The 18548-nt window shown below is 41.1% G+C and overlaps 2 protein-coding genes across 4 annotated transcripts in view; both read right to left on the bottom strand.

Moving 5' to 3' along the window:
- COPB1 (COPI coat complex subunit beta 1) overlaps nucleotides 1-9977 on the bottom strand; it is a 39952-nt gene extending 29975 nt beyond the window's left edge. Inside the window, exons 1-2 of one of the 3 annotated variants that reach the window (XM_050954518.1) lie at nucleotides 9647-9977; nucleotides 1784-1934 (exon numbers count right to left, since the gene is read on the bottom strand). In XM_050954518.1, coding sequence (XP_050810475.1) covers nucleotides 1784-1874 — 91 coding nt within the window. In that variant the 5' untranslated portion in view covers nucleotides 1875-1934; nucleotides 9647-9977. Of the gene's footprint in view, nucleotides 1-1783; nucleotides 1935-9310; nucleotides 9429-9642 lie in introns of those variants that run through there. The other 2 variants (XM_050954517.1, XM_050954519.1) reach the window with 2 other exon arrangements.
- LOC127051789 (uncharacterized) overlaps nucleotides 1-18548 on the bottom strand; it is a 434435-nt gene that overhangs the window by 324606 nt on the left and 91281 nt on the right. The gene's annotated exons all lie outside the window — the stretch shown is intronic.

Raw genomic sequence — 18548 nt, 5'->3', positions numbered from 1 at the left:
CCTAGACACTCCCCTTCTGAGCTCTATCGCCCTACACCCAGACACCTCCACCGAGACCCAACCACTTTCACCTGGAGTTCCACTTCCATGCAGTCTCATTATCACTGCACACAGAACCCCCTAACAAGCCCCTGTGCATCTAGATCCCCGACTGAGCTGCCCACACCCAAACTGCCCCATACAGAACCCTCTCAACCCACACCTGGATCCCCCAACAATAAGCCCCTCCACACTTGGATATTGCCTTTCTGAGCCTGCCTGCCCACACCTAGTGTGCCCAGCACAGAGGGGCAGGGCCCTGGGGTGTTTCTGGGGCAGGCCCGGTCCTTGCACTGTGTCAGGATTGGGTGCAGCCTCGTCGCTGAGTCCAAGTCCGGGGGGAGGGAGGGAAGTGCTGCACAGTGATTTCCCACCTCTGTGCAGCCAGCGGCGCATGCTCCTCAATGTCATGCTGGAGCCTCCACATTTAACAAATAAAATTTGCAGAATTTTAAACTATTGGTGCAGAATGCCCTCAGGAGTAACCTCTGAGTTAGTAAGAATGCAATAGTGTTGGCAATATGTACTGAACTACAAAGCAGCAAAAACTTCAAGACTCCAGTATGTCACCGCATTCCTTATTAAATCTACCTGAGCATAAACATATAAATAGGAAAAGAGAGAGAGAAAGAGAATGTTAACAGACATAAAAAGAGAGACTTGCTCAGATACAATAAAGATAGGAGCTATATGAATGACAGGTCATCAGTGGACAGTTACTACCAAAACACTGTAAACAGAGGAAATTTTCCCTCAGGTTTCAAAATCCAACATCCAGCAAACCTAAATTCACAGATTGCTGTATATATCAGTATTTAATTAGAAGAGACTGCTAGGGCCATCAGACATTTATTTTGCAATGGACGGACTTCCAATCCAAACACATACAAATGTAGGTACTCTTGAATTATTGGGAGGAAATGGTTGCTAGAGTACCACTGGCTTTGGAAATGTTAATTATTTCCAATGGTTTTTGGAGGTATTCTCCTCTTTCCTTTCTTCTGCTTCTCAGAATGGTTGAAGTATTCCAACATGTGATGTGGTAGAACAGAACTTGGAACCAGGAACTCTCCTTGAAATCTGCATAGTAGGAATACTTCGATTCTCACTGAACTCAATAGGAAGTGCTATCTTTCTACATACACAAAATACAGAAAGGTATTAAGTTTTACCTTTCTAAGCATGGGAGAAAGTTTACTTAGTGGTTTGAATTTGTATTTGAGGTGCCAAAAAGAAGGCTTTACCATGAAACATCCTCTCTCTATTTCCCATCCTCAAAAAGGTCTTAGGACACTTGAAAAGTATTCAAGTCATAAAACAGAATGATAACTTTGCCCCAAGATTTCTTGCTTTTACATTATAAGGCATATTCTGACAGGTGCTTTAGATCCTATATTAACCAACTAGGGCCTCAATTCAGCAAGGTATTTAAGGGAGTGAGCAGCCCCATTGGACTCCCATGCTTAAGTACAGGTCTGTATCCTGACTACCTTTTTATTGGATTTAGAATAGCAATGTTATGGATAAAGGTTCAGTTTTTCAATTACCAAATTAGGTTTATTTAAATATAATATTACAGTTGTGTACTTTTAAAAATAACTATAAAAGCAATTAGTTTAAGAGATAATGGTTTTATATTTTAAAGTAAGTATTATGTTCAAGGTTATCATATAATGAGAAAGAAAAACCAGAGTTAATTCAAGTAAAACTGAATCGCTTGCTAGCCATAAAGTATATTACTTGCCTAGGTCATTTTTTAAGCTGATTTCAGATGGTGGTTCTGAATCCATTGGAACATTAATCAGTGTATAACATACATTCTCTGCGGCTGTCATTGTTCTTGATTACAAATACTTTCTTAATAGAAGAACTACTTCCGACAAATATCAGGCACTCTAGAAAAAACAAAATGAAATTAATGGAATGTGATAATAACTGCATAATAAACAGCACAAAAGTATGCTATTGCAATTTCCACAAAAATATTAAATAATATTTCTCTAAAAATTTGGATTTAAAGAACATTTAAACTACATTATTCAAAACCTCTCCCCAAAGAGTGAGATCCCCTTTCACTTTATAAATGTTCTTATTAATACTGTGTATTAAAATGTTAAAACAAGTATGCAAAATCCTCAAATAAAAAGTAACATGCAAAATTCTAATGAACAAGTGTACTACTTAGATACTAATGAACAAGTTTTATAGGGACAGCTAGGGTTTAGTGAATTGAGTATAAGGCAGATCTAAGAATGAAGAGTGCTGTAAGAGTAAAGTATTATAGTAAATAAAATAGTAACAAATACTATAACCAAGATTATAAAATTTCCTTTAACCCTTTAAAGATTAATTTAAACTGGAACAAGTGTAAAGAAGAACTACTGAAACAAGTTAATTTAGTTTAAACCGGAACAAATTGCTTAGGGTGGTTATGGAATCTCTGTCATTGGAGGTTTTTAAGAACAGGTTAAACAAACAGCTGTCAGGAATTGTCTAGTTGTTATGTACTCCTGCCATGAGTGCAGGGGACTGGACTAAATGATCTGTTGAGGTATCTTTCAGTCCCCCACTTCTGTGATCAATGGAATGAAGAGCCTGTCTTACAGACTGGAAGAGCCTGGCTTGTTTACTTTAGCAAAAAGGCGTCTGAAAGGTGTATGATTGCTCGCTATAAATACATTAGAGGGGTAAGTACCAGGGAGAGTAAAGAGCTATTTAAGCTAAAGGAAAAAGACTATTCGTATAAACTGGCCATGAACAAATCCAGGCTGGAAATTAGAAGGTTTCTAACCATCAGAGGGATGAAGTTCTGGAACAGCCTCCAAATACAAATTGTTTTGCAATATGTAAGCTCTCACTTGGGCTAAGCTAACTTGAGAGAAGCTAACTATGCCTTGAAGCTATACCCTTAAGTTAGGAGAGTAAAACTTGTAATGTTTATTAGGCCTTTCACAAAAATCAGAACACATATTGGAGATCCCCCTGTAATAACTGAGCATTTTTGGTGTAAGAAAAGTCATTTTCACTAGTTCTTATTAAGACCTCATATATAAAAAAAAGTTTGAAACTTTACATAGCAATGTTTTAATTAGAAGATTTTTTTTAAATGAAAAACTGTCACTTTTCCAATATTTTGTAACCATCTGTTCTATTAATTTCAAATTTAAGAATTCTCTGGGCAGAGATTACCCATGATAAATTTATGCAGAAAGTAGCTTTTTATTCTGGAAGTTATATGTAAGTAGTTCAGAATTGGTCTCAAAATGGAAATTGATATATACACTTTACTACGGAGTTTTGTGACTCTCTATTTTAATATTTATTAAGCATGCTATAGAGCATGAAATTTTTAGCCACTAAAAGTAGTAATCTTGATCATTTGAGCCCCAAAGCATAATATATCAAGAAGTTATAAATGTGTGAAAACAGGTGCAATCAAGTTAGAGTTTAAGGGCAGAAGGATCATTTAGTCTGACTTTCTATATTACAGGCCACCAATACTAACTAGCACTCACACACTAATCCAGCAACTGAAATGAGATCAAAGAATTACAGCCCACAGGAGACTAGACTATATTATGTGCCACAGTCAGAAAACAGGAGGGACCAAGGAGCACTCAAGGAAAATAAGGCCACTGCGAGAAACGTAATGAATTCTTTGCACAGGTCTTCATGACTGAGTAGGTGAGGGAGATTCCCAAACCCGAGCCATTCTTTTTAGGTGACAAATCTCAGGAACTGTCCCAGATTAAGGTGTCATTAGAGGTGGTTTTGGAACAAAAAAAATTGATAAATTAAACAGGAATAAATCACCAGGACCAGATGGTATTCACCCAAGAGTTCTAACTTCGGTACCAGGCAAATTGGTTGTAACTATAGTAAAGAACAGAATTATCAGACACAGATGAACACAGTTTGTTGGGAAAGAGTCAAAACGGTTCTTGTAAAGGCAAATCATGTCTCACCAATCTATTAGGATTCTCTAAGGTAGTCAACAAGTACGTGGACAAGAGTGATCCAGGGGATATAGTTTACTTAGATATTCAGAAAGCCTTTCACAAAGTCCCTCACCAAAGGCTCTTAAACAAAGTAAGCTGTCATGGGATAAGAGGAAAGGTCCTCTCATGGATCCATAACTGATTTAAAGATAGGAAACAAACGGTAGGAATAGTCAGTTTTCAGAACGGAGAGACGTAAATAGTGGAGTCCCCCAGAGATCTGTCCTCAGATCAGTACTATTCAACATATTCATAAATGATCTGGAAAAAGGGGTAAACAATGAGGTGGCAAAATTTGCAGATGATACAAGACTGCTAAAGATAGTTACAAAGAAGTTACAAAGGGATCTCTCAAAACTGGGTGACAACAACAAAATGGCACATGAAATTCAATGTCGATAAATGTAAAGTAATGCACATTAGAAAACATAATCCTAACTATATATATAAAATGATGGGGGTCTAAATTAGCTGTTACCACTCAAGAGAGAGATCTTGGAGTCATTGTGGATAGTTTTCTGAAAACATCCACTCAATGTGCAGCGGCAGTCCAAAAAGCTAACAGAATGTTGGGAATCATTAAGAAAGGGATATACAGTAAGACAGAAAATATCATATTGTCTCTATATAAATCCATAGTACACCCACATCTTGAATACTGAATGCAGATCTAGTCACTCCATCTCAAAAAAGATATTTTGGAATTGGAAAAGGTACAGAAAAGGGCAACAAAAATTGTTGGGGGTGTGGAACAGCTTCTATATGAGGAAAGATAAATAAGATTGGGACTTTTCAACTTAGTGTTATTCACTCCTCATCATAACACAAGAACTAGTGGTCACCAAATGAAATTAATAGGCAGTAGGTTAAAACAAACAAACAAAAGGGAAGTGTTTCTTCACACAACGCACAATCAACCTTTGGAACTCTTTGACAGAGGACGTTGTGAAGGCCAAGACTACAACAGGGTTCAAAAAAGAACTAGGTAAGTTCACGGAGGATAGGTCCACCAATGGCTATTAGCCAGGATGGGCAGGGATACAAAACTATGCTCTGAAGTGTCCCTAGCCTCTGCTTGCCAGAAGCTGCGAATGAGCGACAGGGGATGAATCACTTGATGATTACCTGTTCTGTTCATTCCCTCTGAAGCACCTGGCATTGGCCACTGCCAGAAGACAGACTACTGGGCTAGATGGACAATTGGTCTGACCCAGTATGGCCATTCTTATGTCCTAATGGCAAGGAAATGGTTGAGATATACCCAGATAGTCCTAGCAAGTGATCTGCACCCATATGCTGCAGAGGAAGGCAAAAACCTGCCAATCTGACTTGGGGGGAAAATTCCCTCCTGCTCCCACATCTGGTGATCAGTTAGCTCCTGAGCATGTGAGCACGAACCAGCCAGCCAAGCACCTGAGAGAATGCTCGATGTTATGCAGAACCCTGGACGAACCGCACCCCACAACATCCCGTCTCCACCCATGGCCACCTCCTGATGCTTAAGAATCTTAAAAAATAAAAACAAAAAAACCCCTTCTTCCATAATACATGGGGTGGAGAAGAATCCCTTCTTGACCCTGGTGACAAGTTGAAACCCTTTAGGATACGCTGTACGAACATCTGTGTGGGTGACGGCAAGGGGTGCCTGATTTTTCGGCCCTTGACTAGGTCTTCTCTATCACACATAAACAAAAGGATGAACCTATACCGTATATACTCGTTCATAAACCAATTTTTTTTAGTAAAAAAGGGAAGCACCAGAGATGGAGGTCAGCTTATGAACAGGTATAGAGAGGGAGAAGTGGGACACAGCCCCTCCTCCCAAGAGAGGGAGCCAAGAGAGGCAGCACAGCCAGCAGAGACAGAGGGGAAGAGGCAGGGCCAGAGTCTCTACACTTCTGGCCACATTGCTCTACCCCCAGCCTCCAAAGCAGCTGCAGCTCCAGGGCTGACAGGCTGCAGCCATGCTGCTTGGTCCCAAGCCCCAGAGCAGGCTGTGGCCGCACCGTTTGGGCGTCAGAGCACACTGCCGCCATGCCGCCTGGCCCAGCCTGCGGCCGCACTACCCAACCTGCCGGAGCTGCTCCAGCCAGGTCAGAGACATCCTTCCCTGGCCCTCCCCAGATAAGTTGGGAAGGGATGGGATGGAGAGAGTGTGGGGGTCCCGGGTTAGGGGTGAGGTTATGTGGGGGTTGATCACAGGGATTACTCCCTTGACTCCCAGCTTCTCCCCCCCAAAAAAATTTCCCCACCAGTTGCTGTCCTGACCCATTGGAGTAAGCAGCTGGTGTGCCGGGACACTTTGTTTACTTAGGTTTTCCTCCATGCCTGCAGATGCTTGAGGTAAACAAACCATCTCGGACCACCATCCGCTTATCCTGATGGCCCGGAAGCCAAAGTTTGCTGACCCCTGAATTATAGGGTCAGCTTATGAACAGGTTATAAAAAATTTCCATTTTTTACTTATCCATCTTGAGGGGGATCGGTTTATGACTGAGTATATACGGTAGATTTAAAACTTGTTTAAACTGATCAAATTCAACTACTCATTAAAAAAAACCCTATTATATGAGCATTCCTCCAGAACTTCTGGGATATCAAATTTGCTAAGCACTGTCAGAGCTCCGATTGTTACATAAGCATTTCGTAATAAGAGAGAGGGGACCGCCTTTGGTAGTTCCTGTCTGGAGCACTAGGTTCCATGCTGTGTTAAGTCTGAAGGTCTGTTAAAAAGCTGTAGCTGCATCAGAACTATGATAATGGATTACATTAATGCCAACGGTCCCTGTGACCCTGTACATCCCAATGAGCTCACCTGCTGGAACTTATTCATTTTGAGAAATTTGAAACATGGTGCTAATGGTCATAATAAGCTCCACAAAATATGCAGGCTTATAACTTCTACATGGTCTCTACAATAGCTCTCCTCACACCAATTACAAGCCTGTAAATTTCTTGAGAATCATGTGAGGCTTCAAAGAAGGTATACTCAGGTTTTGTTGATCAGTGTATGTAAAACCCTGCCAATATACAACATTTCATAAGTGCTGAAAATTCTCAAGAGTTGAGCTGTAAGACTCAATTGTTGTATTTCTTGGTTTTACACATTTTAGGTTTTCAGTGTTAACTTTGCATGGACACAGATTTTTGCATTTAACTCCTTTATTTTTAAAATAATATCCCTCTGCAAATTTGTGTACAGAGTCAATCCCTTACCCCTCTCTAAACGTGCAAAGTATCAAAAAGTTCAATGAATAGAAGATTGTTGGGGGCAAAATAGATCTGGACAAGGAGAAGAAGTCTGGAGATAAAGGAGAGAAGGGAGGGACAGGCAGTAGAAACAAAAGTTAAACTATTTGAGCAACCTATTCCAGAAGTCTTGGGGTCTTTCTGAGTGCAGCCTTCATTGATTGAGATCTACCATACCATTCTCTCACTAGAAGGGAAAATCTATAATGGCAGCAGGCCGTAAAAGAGACTCAGTTTGGGAATAAGAACCATTCAAGAAATATATGTTTGCTGATGTTTTAAAGAAAGTCACCCCAGTGAACTGGAGGAAGTCTGATTTGTCTTGCGTACCCCAAGCTTCACCTCACTTAAAAACCACTTGCTCACAAAATCAGACATAAAAATACGAAATTGTCACAGCATACTATTACTAAAAAATTGCTCACTTTTTCATTTTTACCAATTATAAAATAAATCTATTTGAATATAAATATTGTACTTATATTTTAGTGTATAATATATAGAGCAGTATAAACAAGTCATTGTCTGTATGAAATTTTAGTATGTACAGATTTCATTAGTGCTTTTTATGTAGCCTGTTGTAAAACTACGCAAATATCTAGATCGGGGTCAGCAACCTTTCAGAAGTGGTGTGCCAAGTCTTCATTTATTCACTTTAAGGTTTTGCATGCCGGTAATATATTTTAATGTTTTTTAGAAGGTCTCTCTCTATAAGTCTGTATATTATATAACTAAACTAGTGTTGTATTGTAAAATAAACAAAGGTTATCAAAATGTTTAAGAAGCCTCAGAGGGCTGTGGGCATGTGATGAGTTGATGAACCCTCCCTGGAAGACCTCTGCATATCCCCAGTGATACACGCACCCCTGGTTGAGAACCATTGCCCTAAAACAGGGGTTCCCAAACTTGGTTCGCAGCTTGTTCAGGGTAAGCCTCTGGTGGGCCGCAAGACGCTTTGCTTACCTGAGTGTCTGCAGCTATAGCCACACACAGCTCCCAGTGGCAGCGGTTCGCCGTTCGCGGGAGCTGTGGGAAGAGGCACAGGCCACAAAGGGTGGCTCTGCTGCGCTCACGCCCTGGCAGGGAACGGCAAACCACAGACACTGGGAGCTGCAAGCTGACGTACCTACAGATGCTCAAGTAAACAAAGCATCTTGCGGTCTGCCAGGGGCTTACCCTGAACAAGCTGCGAACCAAGTTTGGGAACCCCTGCCCTAAATCATTAGCCCTAGAACTACAGAGGTGCATAACTGTGTTTTTCACCAACTTTACTTATTTTAAAACTCACTGCTCTGAAGATACAGGATAAAAACATCAACAATGCGAGGCACAGTTACAATTGCTTATAACATCAGTACAAAAAGTTCTCTTTTCATTTTTCCAAGTGACTATTCCTTGATGAGAACTAGCCACATAATTAGTTCAAAGTTTTCAAGTTCAGTCATTTCCTAATCTTTATGAAAAAGATGAATTGCTATTAAAAAAAATTACCATGTCCTCAAATCTGCAAACTCATATGGACTCAATTTTAATCATGTGCCATTGACTTCAATGGCAATGCTCCAGCACAAAGCTATTTAAATATATGTCTGCAAAATGAGACACTTAAATAGTAAATAGAAATAAAGGCTTATTTCATAACCTCTATTATAAATATCGATAGCTATAACTTTTAATTTTGTCTGTATTCATATTGACTCCATAGATTTAACAATATTGCTAAATAACCATAACAAAAAACATATGTTTAAGAACCGAGAAAGAAAACAAAACAAACATCAGTTGACTGGATCTTTGTTGAAACTTTCCGCAAACAATTTTGGCACAAAGTTTCAGGACAAAGAGAATGAGAATTTTTAGACAAGGTGAAAAGAAATTGTAACAAAGTAAAGCTGCAAACTCACGCCCTGACCCTGCGCTGAGTTTTGGGCAGGCGGCCTCAGGTGCAGAGGAGCAAAGCCAATCGCACGGCCAGGGGGAGCTCAAGTTTAAACCTCTCTACATCACCTCCCCGAGAGCCTCACCAGCGCTGTACAGACCGGGCCCGATGGTTCCGCGGCTGCCCCCACAGCTCACGAAACAAATCGGTGCAGACTGGGAACAGGACCCGGCGGCTGCACGGCGACCGTGACCCCCCGGACCGCCGAGAGCAGGGACCGGACTGGACCGGCTGCCCGCCCAGGGGACTCGCTCTCATCCTCGAGGCTGCGGCTCAGCCCAGACCGAGGCCGCTGGCTCTGAGGGACCCGGGGCCGCGGGCTCCGGAAGGGGGCGGGGGCCGCGGCCCTCACGGCGACACGGGCCCAGCAGAGGCGTTCGCGCCCTCCACGCTCCGCAGCCGCCCTAGGCGCTGTACCTGCCTCCCGTGCTGCCCACGGCAGGGCCCCTCCAGCCCCGGCTCTGCCCGCTGCTTCGCTCCGGCTGACGTGGAACCGCTCCCCGCGACAGTGACGGACCACATCGGTAGTACGGCGGCCGCAGCGGGACACGCCTCCTCCGTACGCAGCAATGCACAAAGGGGGGCCTCGCCGCGCGAGAGGAGGGGCCGGGGGCGGCTCGGTCCTGTGCGTTTGAATGGGCCAGTCCCAGCCCCGCGCGCAATCCTCACTCGCTGCGTAACCCCTGACCGTCCGAGCCGCCGTCTTAGGCACGAAGCAGCCACGTCACTGCCCCCGGGTGTCCTTGGTAGGGCTGGGCAGGGCGCGTTGCACGGGCAGGCGGCTGTTGGCGTGGTGGGGCCCGGGCCCGGCCGTGTAGGAATGCGCTACTGGTAGCAGCTACTGATATATTCGCTTGTAAGAAACTGCTGCGGTAGAAAACTGGTGCCTGATGCAGCAGTTCTCGATTCACCCCCTTTGAACCCCTGTAAATAGCGGTCAGCAGAATGTTACAGCTAGTGCGGGCAGGGTGAAGGGCAAAGGCTTCAGCAGATGTTACTGAGCATGCTTAGTTCGTCTGACCATACAAAAAAGCCACTCTGACCAAATTAAAAAAGGCTCCTTTGTCCCCCCCCCAACTATTTTGCCAAGCATTGGTCTCTCAGTCCCACTTGGGTAATTGCTAGCCCCTGCCAGCACCTCACTCCTGGGCTTCACTTCACTTCCTCCCCCTCTCTCTGAATTTGCCATTTAACCCCTCTCCTAATGCTGCCTCCAGCTGCTTGACCCCGTGACGAGTAAACTTCCACCCTCTGCTCCTAGTCGCCCCCTTTGCCAATTTTTAACCCATCAAAAGCAGTCTGCAGAATCTTACGGCTAATTAGGGCAGTGGCTTCAACGGATGAACTGAGCATGCTCAGTACAAGGTGGTAGCATATTCTTATGCAGAACAATTTACTACACTACATCAGCTGCTAATGAAACTTGGGTCTGGGCCTGAGTTTCTCTGCTGCAAATAGAGTGACCAAACATCCCAATTTTATAAGGCCAGTCCTGATTTTTGGGTCTTTTCTTATATAGGCTCCTATTATCCCCCCACCCTGTCCTGATTTTTCACACTTGCTGTCTGGTCACCCTAGCTGCCAAACAGCGAACAAGCCCCACTAAAAACAATGCGCGCCCCACACAGACAGCTCACCAAAAAAAAAAAAATGGTCAGAGCTGGTCCAGTTGCCCTGCAAGCTAACTGGCACGCTGTCCCAATAACTGAGCCTCCTTGGGTCACATCGCACACAGCCTGACTAGTCAGTCTCTGTTAGCGATCAGCTCTCCCCTCGGCTAAATAGGTAAAAAATATTTCTGGGAAAGTAGACTAGCAAGTTGTACTGATTACTTAAAACAGGAAAAAGAAAATGCAGGAAAAAAAACTACATATGCTTTTACAGCAATCAATTAGAAAACAATGTGACGAATCCATTGCTGATTGCACAAAGCAGGACTGTACAAAGTTAATGCCAGTCAGAAACTGAACGTCCAGCTATAGACACACAAACCTGAAGATTTCAAAGAAAATGTGAAACCTTTAAAAATCAACAAGACTCTATTACTCATACTATCAACACAAACATCCTTCAGGCATCTTACCTGTTCCCTCAGTATATCACACCAGACTATAAGGTGCAATATCACTTCAGAAAATCTTATCCTGTTTCAAAACTTTCAAAAGTTACAGTGCCTGAAGCAGCTACCAAATTAAAAACTCTATTTCCCCCATATCACTGCAGGTAATAGAGCAACTGCTTTTAAATCCCCAGGAAGAGTGTCTAGCATGTAATTCCAGATAACCGATAAACCTGTTCCTGTACAACTTTTAATGTTCATGAGGCATACATGTCTAATGGTTCTCTCTTGGGGGAAAACAAAAAAACAAACACACTTGCTGTTTGGTATAGATGTTCCAGAAAAAAAGAAAAGACTTATTTAAGATATTTGTGGAAGCAAAGATTTCTCATGTTCAGTGAGGAGAGGGAATTCCCTGTGCATAGAGGAGGCCAGCAATATCAGAATAGCGGACGAGTCATATGGATCCAAATCATAGTAGTTAATACAGTGTGCATTCACTGTCTCTTACACCATCATACTATACTCCCCCCACTACCTAACTACCATCACCTGGACTTCCCTGCAGAGTCTCATTCCCCCTGCACTCAGAACCCCACACCAAGCCCCTGTGCATCTAGATTCTCCCCTGCACCCAGTTCCCCCAACCCACGGTGGATAAAAATCAATGATTTAAAAAAAATCTGATTTTTGTTATTTGTTATTTGGATTTTTTTGACAAAATGCTTTTTGAAGCAAAAACCTATCTAAAGATAAAGATAAATTATGGCTAAAAGATATCTTATGTAATAGGGATTATAAATTCTACCGTATGAGACAATATATTCAAGTAATGTTTAAGAAAAGTTTTGTAAATGAGTTCCAATAGTTCATGGATTAGGGACACAATTTTATGAGGTTCCAGGGGCATCTGTATAGATTATATAGGTTAATCTAGCTACCCAATGTAGGGTGACCAGCTATCCCAATAAAATCGGGGCAGTCACGATATTTGTGTGGTTGTCCCAGGTCCCAACCAATGTTTCATCAGGACGCTATTCGTCCTGATCGATATTTTGCGCCGCTGGCAACACTGGCTATATTTTTTTTGCTCCGCCAGCAGCACCCGGCTTTTTTTTTTTTTTTTTTTTTGGTTGTTGTTGCTCCACCGGCAGACTCCCCCATGTGCCCCGATATTTTCTTCATCTCATCTCACCCTAACCCAATGGCACTCAGTGCTCATTCTAGAAGATACTATGAGAGAGGCTTAGTTTTGCAGTTTTCAGACTGGATTTGTGTCTCCAGAAATAACATGCTTGTTAACAGCAAAAATGTTTTTAAATAAATAATATATAGAGGTGAGAAACAACAGACCTATTATCCCTCTGCAAATTTGTGTACAGAGTCAATCCCTTACCCCTCTCTAAACGTGCAAAGTATCAAAAAGTTCAATGAACAGAAGATAGTTGGGGGCAAAATAGATCTGGACAAGGAGAAGAAGTCTGGAGATAAAGGAGAGAAGGGAGGGACAGGCAGTAGAAACAAAAGTTAAACTATTTGAGCAACATATTCCAGAAGTCTTGAGGTCTTTCTGAGTGCAGCCTTCATTGATTGAGATCTACCATACCATTCTCTCACTAGAAGGGAAAATCTATAATGGCAGCAGGCCGTAAAAGAGACTCAGTTTGGGAATAAGAACCATTCAAGAAATATATATTTGCTGATGATGTTTTAAAGAAAGTCACCCCAGTGAACTGAAGGAAGTCATTTAAGCACTTGGATTCAGAGACTGTTGAAGTGATAATCTCACTTTTGACAGCAGTAGCTTCTTCTGTTGATGGAAGAAGAATATTTTCTTCATTTGGACTAATTCATTTCAAATTGAGAAGACATTTGGGACCTGAAAAAGCAGGAAAGCTCGTTTTTCTTTTCCAGATTATGAACAAACAGGAAAATGACGGTGAAGATGACTGAGTTAGCTCCAGAAGCCAATATTTTAAGTTTCTCAGGTTGACCTGGCTGATGTAGTCAATTTAATTTTTGTATTTTTAAAAGAACAACAACAACACTATTTTAGTTAAAAACCATTAACGAAAACAAACCTGATTTTAAAAAACTTAATGTTTAATTAAATTAAAAAATTCATGCACTTGTTTTGTTAAAATATTATGTTTGCTGTTGAAGAAAAAAAACCAGAATACATAATGTTGTTGTTTTAGTTAAATAAAAAAATTTAAATGTCTGCCTGGTGATGTTCTCCTCCTAATACCGCATGGCAAGAAAATCCTCCAAATATTAATGATTAATCTGTTAAACTGGAGTTAGATCACCTCCCAATGACTCCATAAATATCTGCTTCAATTACCTTTGGTATATGAAATAACCAATCAGTCATTTTCTGATATAGCTGTAAAACTAATCTGAAGTTTTCAAAATAAATCACTTTAAAAATGTATAGTGTGTACCCTTCTAAAAATGAAACCTACATGTTTATCTCTGAGTTGTGAAGAATATGTATTAAGGTTATAACAACCAACAAGAATGCACTTTTATGTAGAAATCCATGATTAAATTGAGTCTTCCTGACTAGTGATTTAAATCAATTTGATTTAAATCAAATCCATCCTGTCCCCACCGAGCTGTCCACACCCAGATTGCACTTCACAGAACCCTGGTACTCTTGACGGAATTCTGTACAAAAAAAAATTAAAAAATAAAATTCTGTAAGTTTCTGCATATTTTAATTTTCAAAACACCACCATATAATCACACCATTTTCAATTATTTTGGTAATTTATTTCAAAATACTTGTCAGCAAATTAAAAATGATGTGATTATATTGTGTTATTTTGATAAATAACATTTGCAGAATTTTAAAATTTTGTGCACAGAGAATTTAATTTTTTGGCACAGCATTCCCTCAGTAGTAATACTATTATTGTTGAGGAAATGCCTGAAAAAAAATCACCATGAGGTCCTGCAAGAAGTTGATAAAATAGAAAAAACTTAATTCATGAGAGACAAAGTAATGTTTTTTACTGGACCATCTTCTGTTGGGTGGAAGGTACAACCTAGCTTGGTGCTGCTTGAAAGTTCACCAGCAGTTTGTCCAATATTCTCTTACCTACCTTGTCCCTGATATCCTGGGACCAACAAAGCCACAACACTGCAAACAACTTAATTCATAGCTATCTAATGAATTCTTGTTCTGTATTGCTTCTTGATGGCATAGGTTTCTTTAACCAGTAACTCTTCTCTCATACTTAAAAGACGTGCGTCTCCCATAGTAAAGTACAAACTGAACCCAAAGAGTGCATAAGTGCAGGTTTTCTCAAAGAAGCAGCAATTTCTACTTACTGATTCTTTCAATTCATCTTGAGTAGAATGCTTAGCCTACCTTGCTGACATCTTTGGACATCTAGACAGGTTGAACTCCTCTCTTCTGGGATGGAATATGAATGCACTGTCCATGTTTAACAAAGTAGAAGCATTCAATAGATATTTTGGAAATTAGAGTTCTGAATATGAAGAGGAGACTTCTAGTAATTTCCCCTTGTTTCACGTTTTGAGGAAACAGAGAAGCCAACTTGAAAGCACTTATAAAGCCTGCAACTGACTTCCACTATCCAGGAACTCAGATTTTGGCTGTCTCTGAATTGGCACCATTTAGCTTTCTTTAGTTGCTGAAGTTCAAAAGTTCACATTTCTTTTACATCTTTCTATTTTCATAAGTCTTAGATAACCAAAGTAAAAACAAAATAATTACCTTGTGCATGGCATCTTACATCACCAAAAAGGCAAATATAGTGCCTATATTTGAAAGTGTGTGGGGGAGCGAGGGGAAGAGAAGAGAAGAGAACAAGGGGAACTACAGACCAGTCAGCCTCACTTCAGTCCCTGGCAAAATCATGGAGCAGGGCCTCAAGGAACCCATTTTGAAGCACTTGGAGAGGAAGGTGATCAGGAACAGTCAACATGGATTCGCCAAGGGCAAGTCATGCGTGACCAAACTGATTGCCTTCTATGATGAGATAACTGGCTCTGTGGATTTGGGGAAAGCAGTGGATGTGATACATCTTGACTTTAGCAAAGCTTTTGATAGGGTCTCCCACAGTATTCTTGCCAGCAAGTTAAAAGAGCATGGATTAGATGAATGGACTACAAGGTGGATAGAAAGCTGGTTAGATTGTCGGGTTCAACGGGTAGCGATCAACAGCTCGATGTCTAGTTGGCAGCCAGTATCAAGCGGAGTGCCCCAGGGGCCTGTCCTGGGACCCATTTTATTCAACATCTTTATTAATGATCTGGATGATGGGATGAATTGCACTCTAAGCAAGTTTGCAGATGGTGGAGAAGTAGATACGCTGGAGTGACCTAGACAAATTGGAGGATTGGGCCAAAAGAAATCTGATGAGGTTCAACAAGGACAAGTGCAGAGTCCTGAATTTAGGAAGGAAGAATCCCATGCACTGCTACAGGTTGGGGACTGACTGGCTAAGCAGCAGTTCTGAAGAAAAGGACCAGGGGATTACAGTGGACGAAAAACTGGATATGAGTCAGCAGTGTGCCCTTGTTGCCAAGGCCAATGCCATATTAGGCTGCATTAGTAGGAGCATTGCCAGCAGATCAAGGGAAGTGATTATTCCCCTCTATTCAGCACTGGTGAGGCCACACCTGGAGTATTGTGTCCAGTTTTGGTCCCCGCACTACAGAAGGGATGTGGACAAATTGGAGAGAGTCCAGTGGAGGGCAATAAGAATGACTGGGGGCTGGGACACATGACTTATGAGGAAAGCTGAGGGAACTCGGGTTATTTAGTCTGCAGAAGAGAAGAGTGAGGGGGGATTTGATAGCAGCCTTCATTACCTGAGGGAACAAGGGAGAAGGAGTGCAAGCCAAAATAGGGAAAAAAATATTTAGATACATGAGATGTATTCAAGTCAGCAGAGCCAGATGAAATTCATCCTCACCTACTTAGGGAATTAGCTGAAGCAATCTTGGAACCCGTAGCAACTATTTTTGAAAACTCGTGGAAGACAGGTGAGGTCTCAGAAGGCTAGAGAAGAGCAAATATATACCTGTCTTTAAAAAGGAAAACAAAAAGGACCCAGGTAATTATACACCAGTCAGCTTAACTTAGATACCTGGAAGGATACTGGAACAAATTATTAAATAATCTAGTTATAAGCACATAGTAGAAATTAGAATTACAAGGAATAGTCAGCATGGATTTGTCAAGAATAAATCATGCCAAACAACCTAATTTCTTTCTCTAACAGGACTATTGACCTAGTGGATACGGGGGAAGGAGTAAACATGATGTACCTTGATTTAAGTAAGGCATTTGATGCAGACCCATATGACATTCTTATAAGCAAACTAGGGAAATGCAGTCTAGATGAATTTTCTAGAAGGCGGGTGCCCAACTGGTGCAAAAACCTTATTCAAAAAGAGTAGTTATCAATAGTTTGCTGTCAAAATGGGAAGGCATATGTACTGGGGTCCCTCAAGGGTCAGTCCTGAGTCCAGTACTGTTCAACATTTTCATTCATGATTTGGATAATGGAGTAGAAAGTATGCTTATAAAATATGCAGATAACATCAAGCTGGGAGGGGTTGCAAACATTTTGAAGAACAAGATTAGAAGTCAAAACTACCTCAACAAATGGGAGAATTGGTCTGAAATCAACAAGATGAAATTCAGTAAAGATAAGTGCAAAGTACTTCACTTACGAATTGAAAAAAAAAATAAAATCAAATTCACAACTACAAAATGGGGAATGACTTGCTAGGTTAGAATGAGAGTCAACTGTGTGGTGCAGTTGCCAAAAAGGCTAATATTGTTCTGGGTTTTATTAAAAGGAGTGTTGTATGTAGGACACGGAATGTAATTGTCCAACTCTTCTTGGCACCGGTGAAGCCTCCGCTGGAGTAGTGCATCCAGTGCTGGGTGCCACACTTAAGGAAAGAGATGGATAAACTGTAGAGTGTTCAGAGGAGAGCAACAAAAACAATAAAAGGTTTAGAAACCTCACCTATGAGGAAAGGTTAAAAAAACTGGGCATGTTTAGTTTTGGGGGTGGTGGGGGCAGAGGGAGAGAGACTGAGGGAAGGACCTGATAATTCTTCAGGTATGTTAAGGGCCGTTTTCAGAATGACTGATCAGTTGTTCCCCATGTCCACTGAAGGCAGGACAAGCAGTAATGGGCTTAAATCAGGAGCAAGGTTAGATATTAGGGAAAAAACTAACTATAAAGGGAGGTAAGCTCTGGAATAGGCTTCCAAGGGAGGTTGCGGAATCCCCATCACTGCAGGTTTTTAAGAACAGGTTGGACAAATACCAGTCAGGAATGGTCTAGGCTTACTTGATCTTGCCTCAGTGCAGGGAGGCTGTACTTGATGACTTCGAGGTGCCTTCCAGCCCTACATTTCTATGATTTTATGAAAATACAAATCCCACTAAAATTTTTGAAATAAAAATGTTTAAATACTTCTTAAGAAAACACTCCCATATAGTTTCTGCAACCCAACATGACAGCATTGTGCGTTACTGCACAAGAACCAGAAAGTGCAAATAATCAATGTGGAGTTAGTAACTTACACAAGAAAATATGTTGAAGAACTTAAATTTTAACCTGACATTTAAGACAAAGAATGAATCCATGCCCCCACCCAGTTATATCTTACAAATACCTTTCTTACAACACTAAAATCTAATACAAAGGATATGAGTGTGAAACACCGTTGAAATGAAAAATAATGCTGAGTTCATTTGCTTATCACATTTATAGAGCTCCATTGTGTTGAGTGCAAAATGTATTCGACACTCACTAACTTCAGTTGGCATATCAGAATGTATAGCTAGTGGCAGCAGTCTCATTGAAAAGCAGCTTCATTAGAGATGTCCCATATAGAGCACAATATAAGAAACTGCAAACTGTTTTAATGTTACTTTATCAAATTAATATTAATCAAATAAAATGCCTAATGTTGATATGATTTATGGAACCTCAATGAGAAACCTGAGATAAGCTGATCTGTAGAACAGTGGCATGGAAAGTCTTGTTATTTAAAGATAATTTAGATTCTACGGCATTCAATTTAAACCCAAACTGTGGCTAAACACTGACTGTGTCATGTGCTGCAGACTGAGATCCATAAAATGCACATGCTTAGTAAGACGCAACACAGTCAGGATGGCTTTGGGGGCTGGTAATGTCTCTCGTCCCAATCCCACAACTCACCATTTATTTGGTATAAGAAATGGCCTGTTTCCTCATGACTG

This window comes from Gopherus flavomarginatus, chromosome 5 (assembly GCF_025201925.1).
Source record: "Gopherus flavomarginatus isolate rGopFla2 chromosome 5, rGopFla2.mat.asm, whole genome shotgun sequence".
Lineage (NCBI taxonomy): Eukaryota > Metazoa > Chordata > Testudines > Testudinidae > Gopherus > Gopherus flavomarginatus.
Note: the sequence above shows the minus strand (reverse complement) of the source record. Positions and strands in the feature narration are given on the sequence as shown.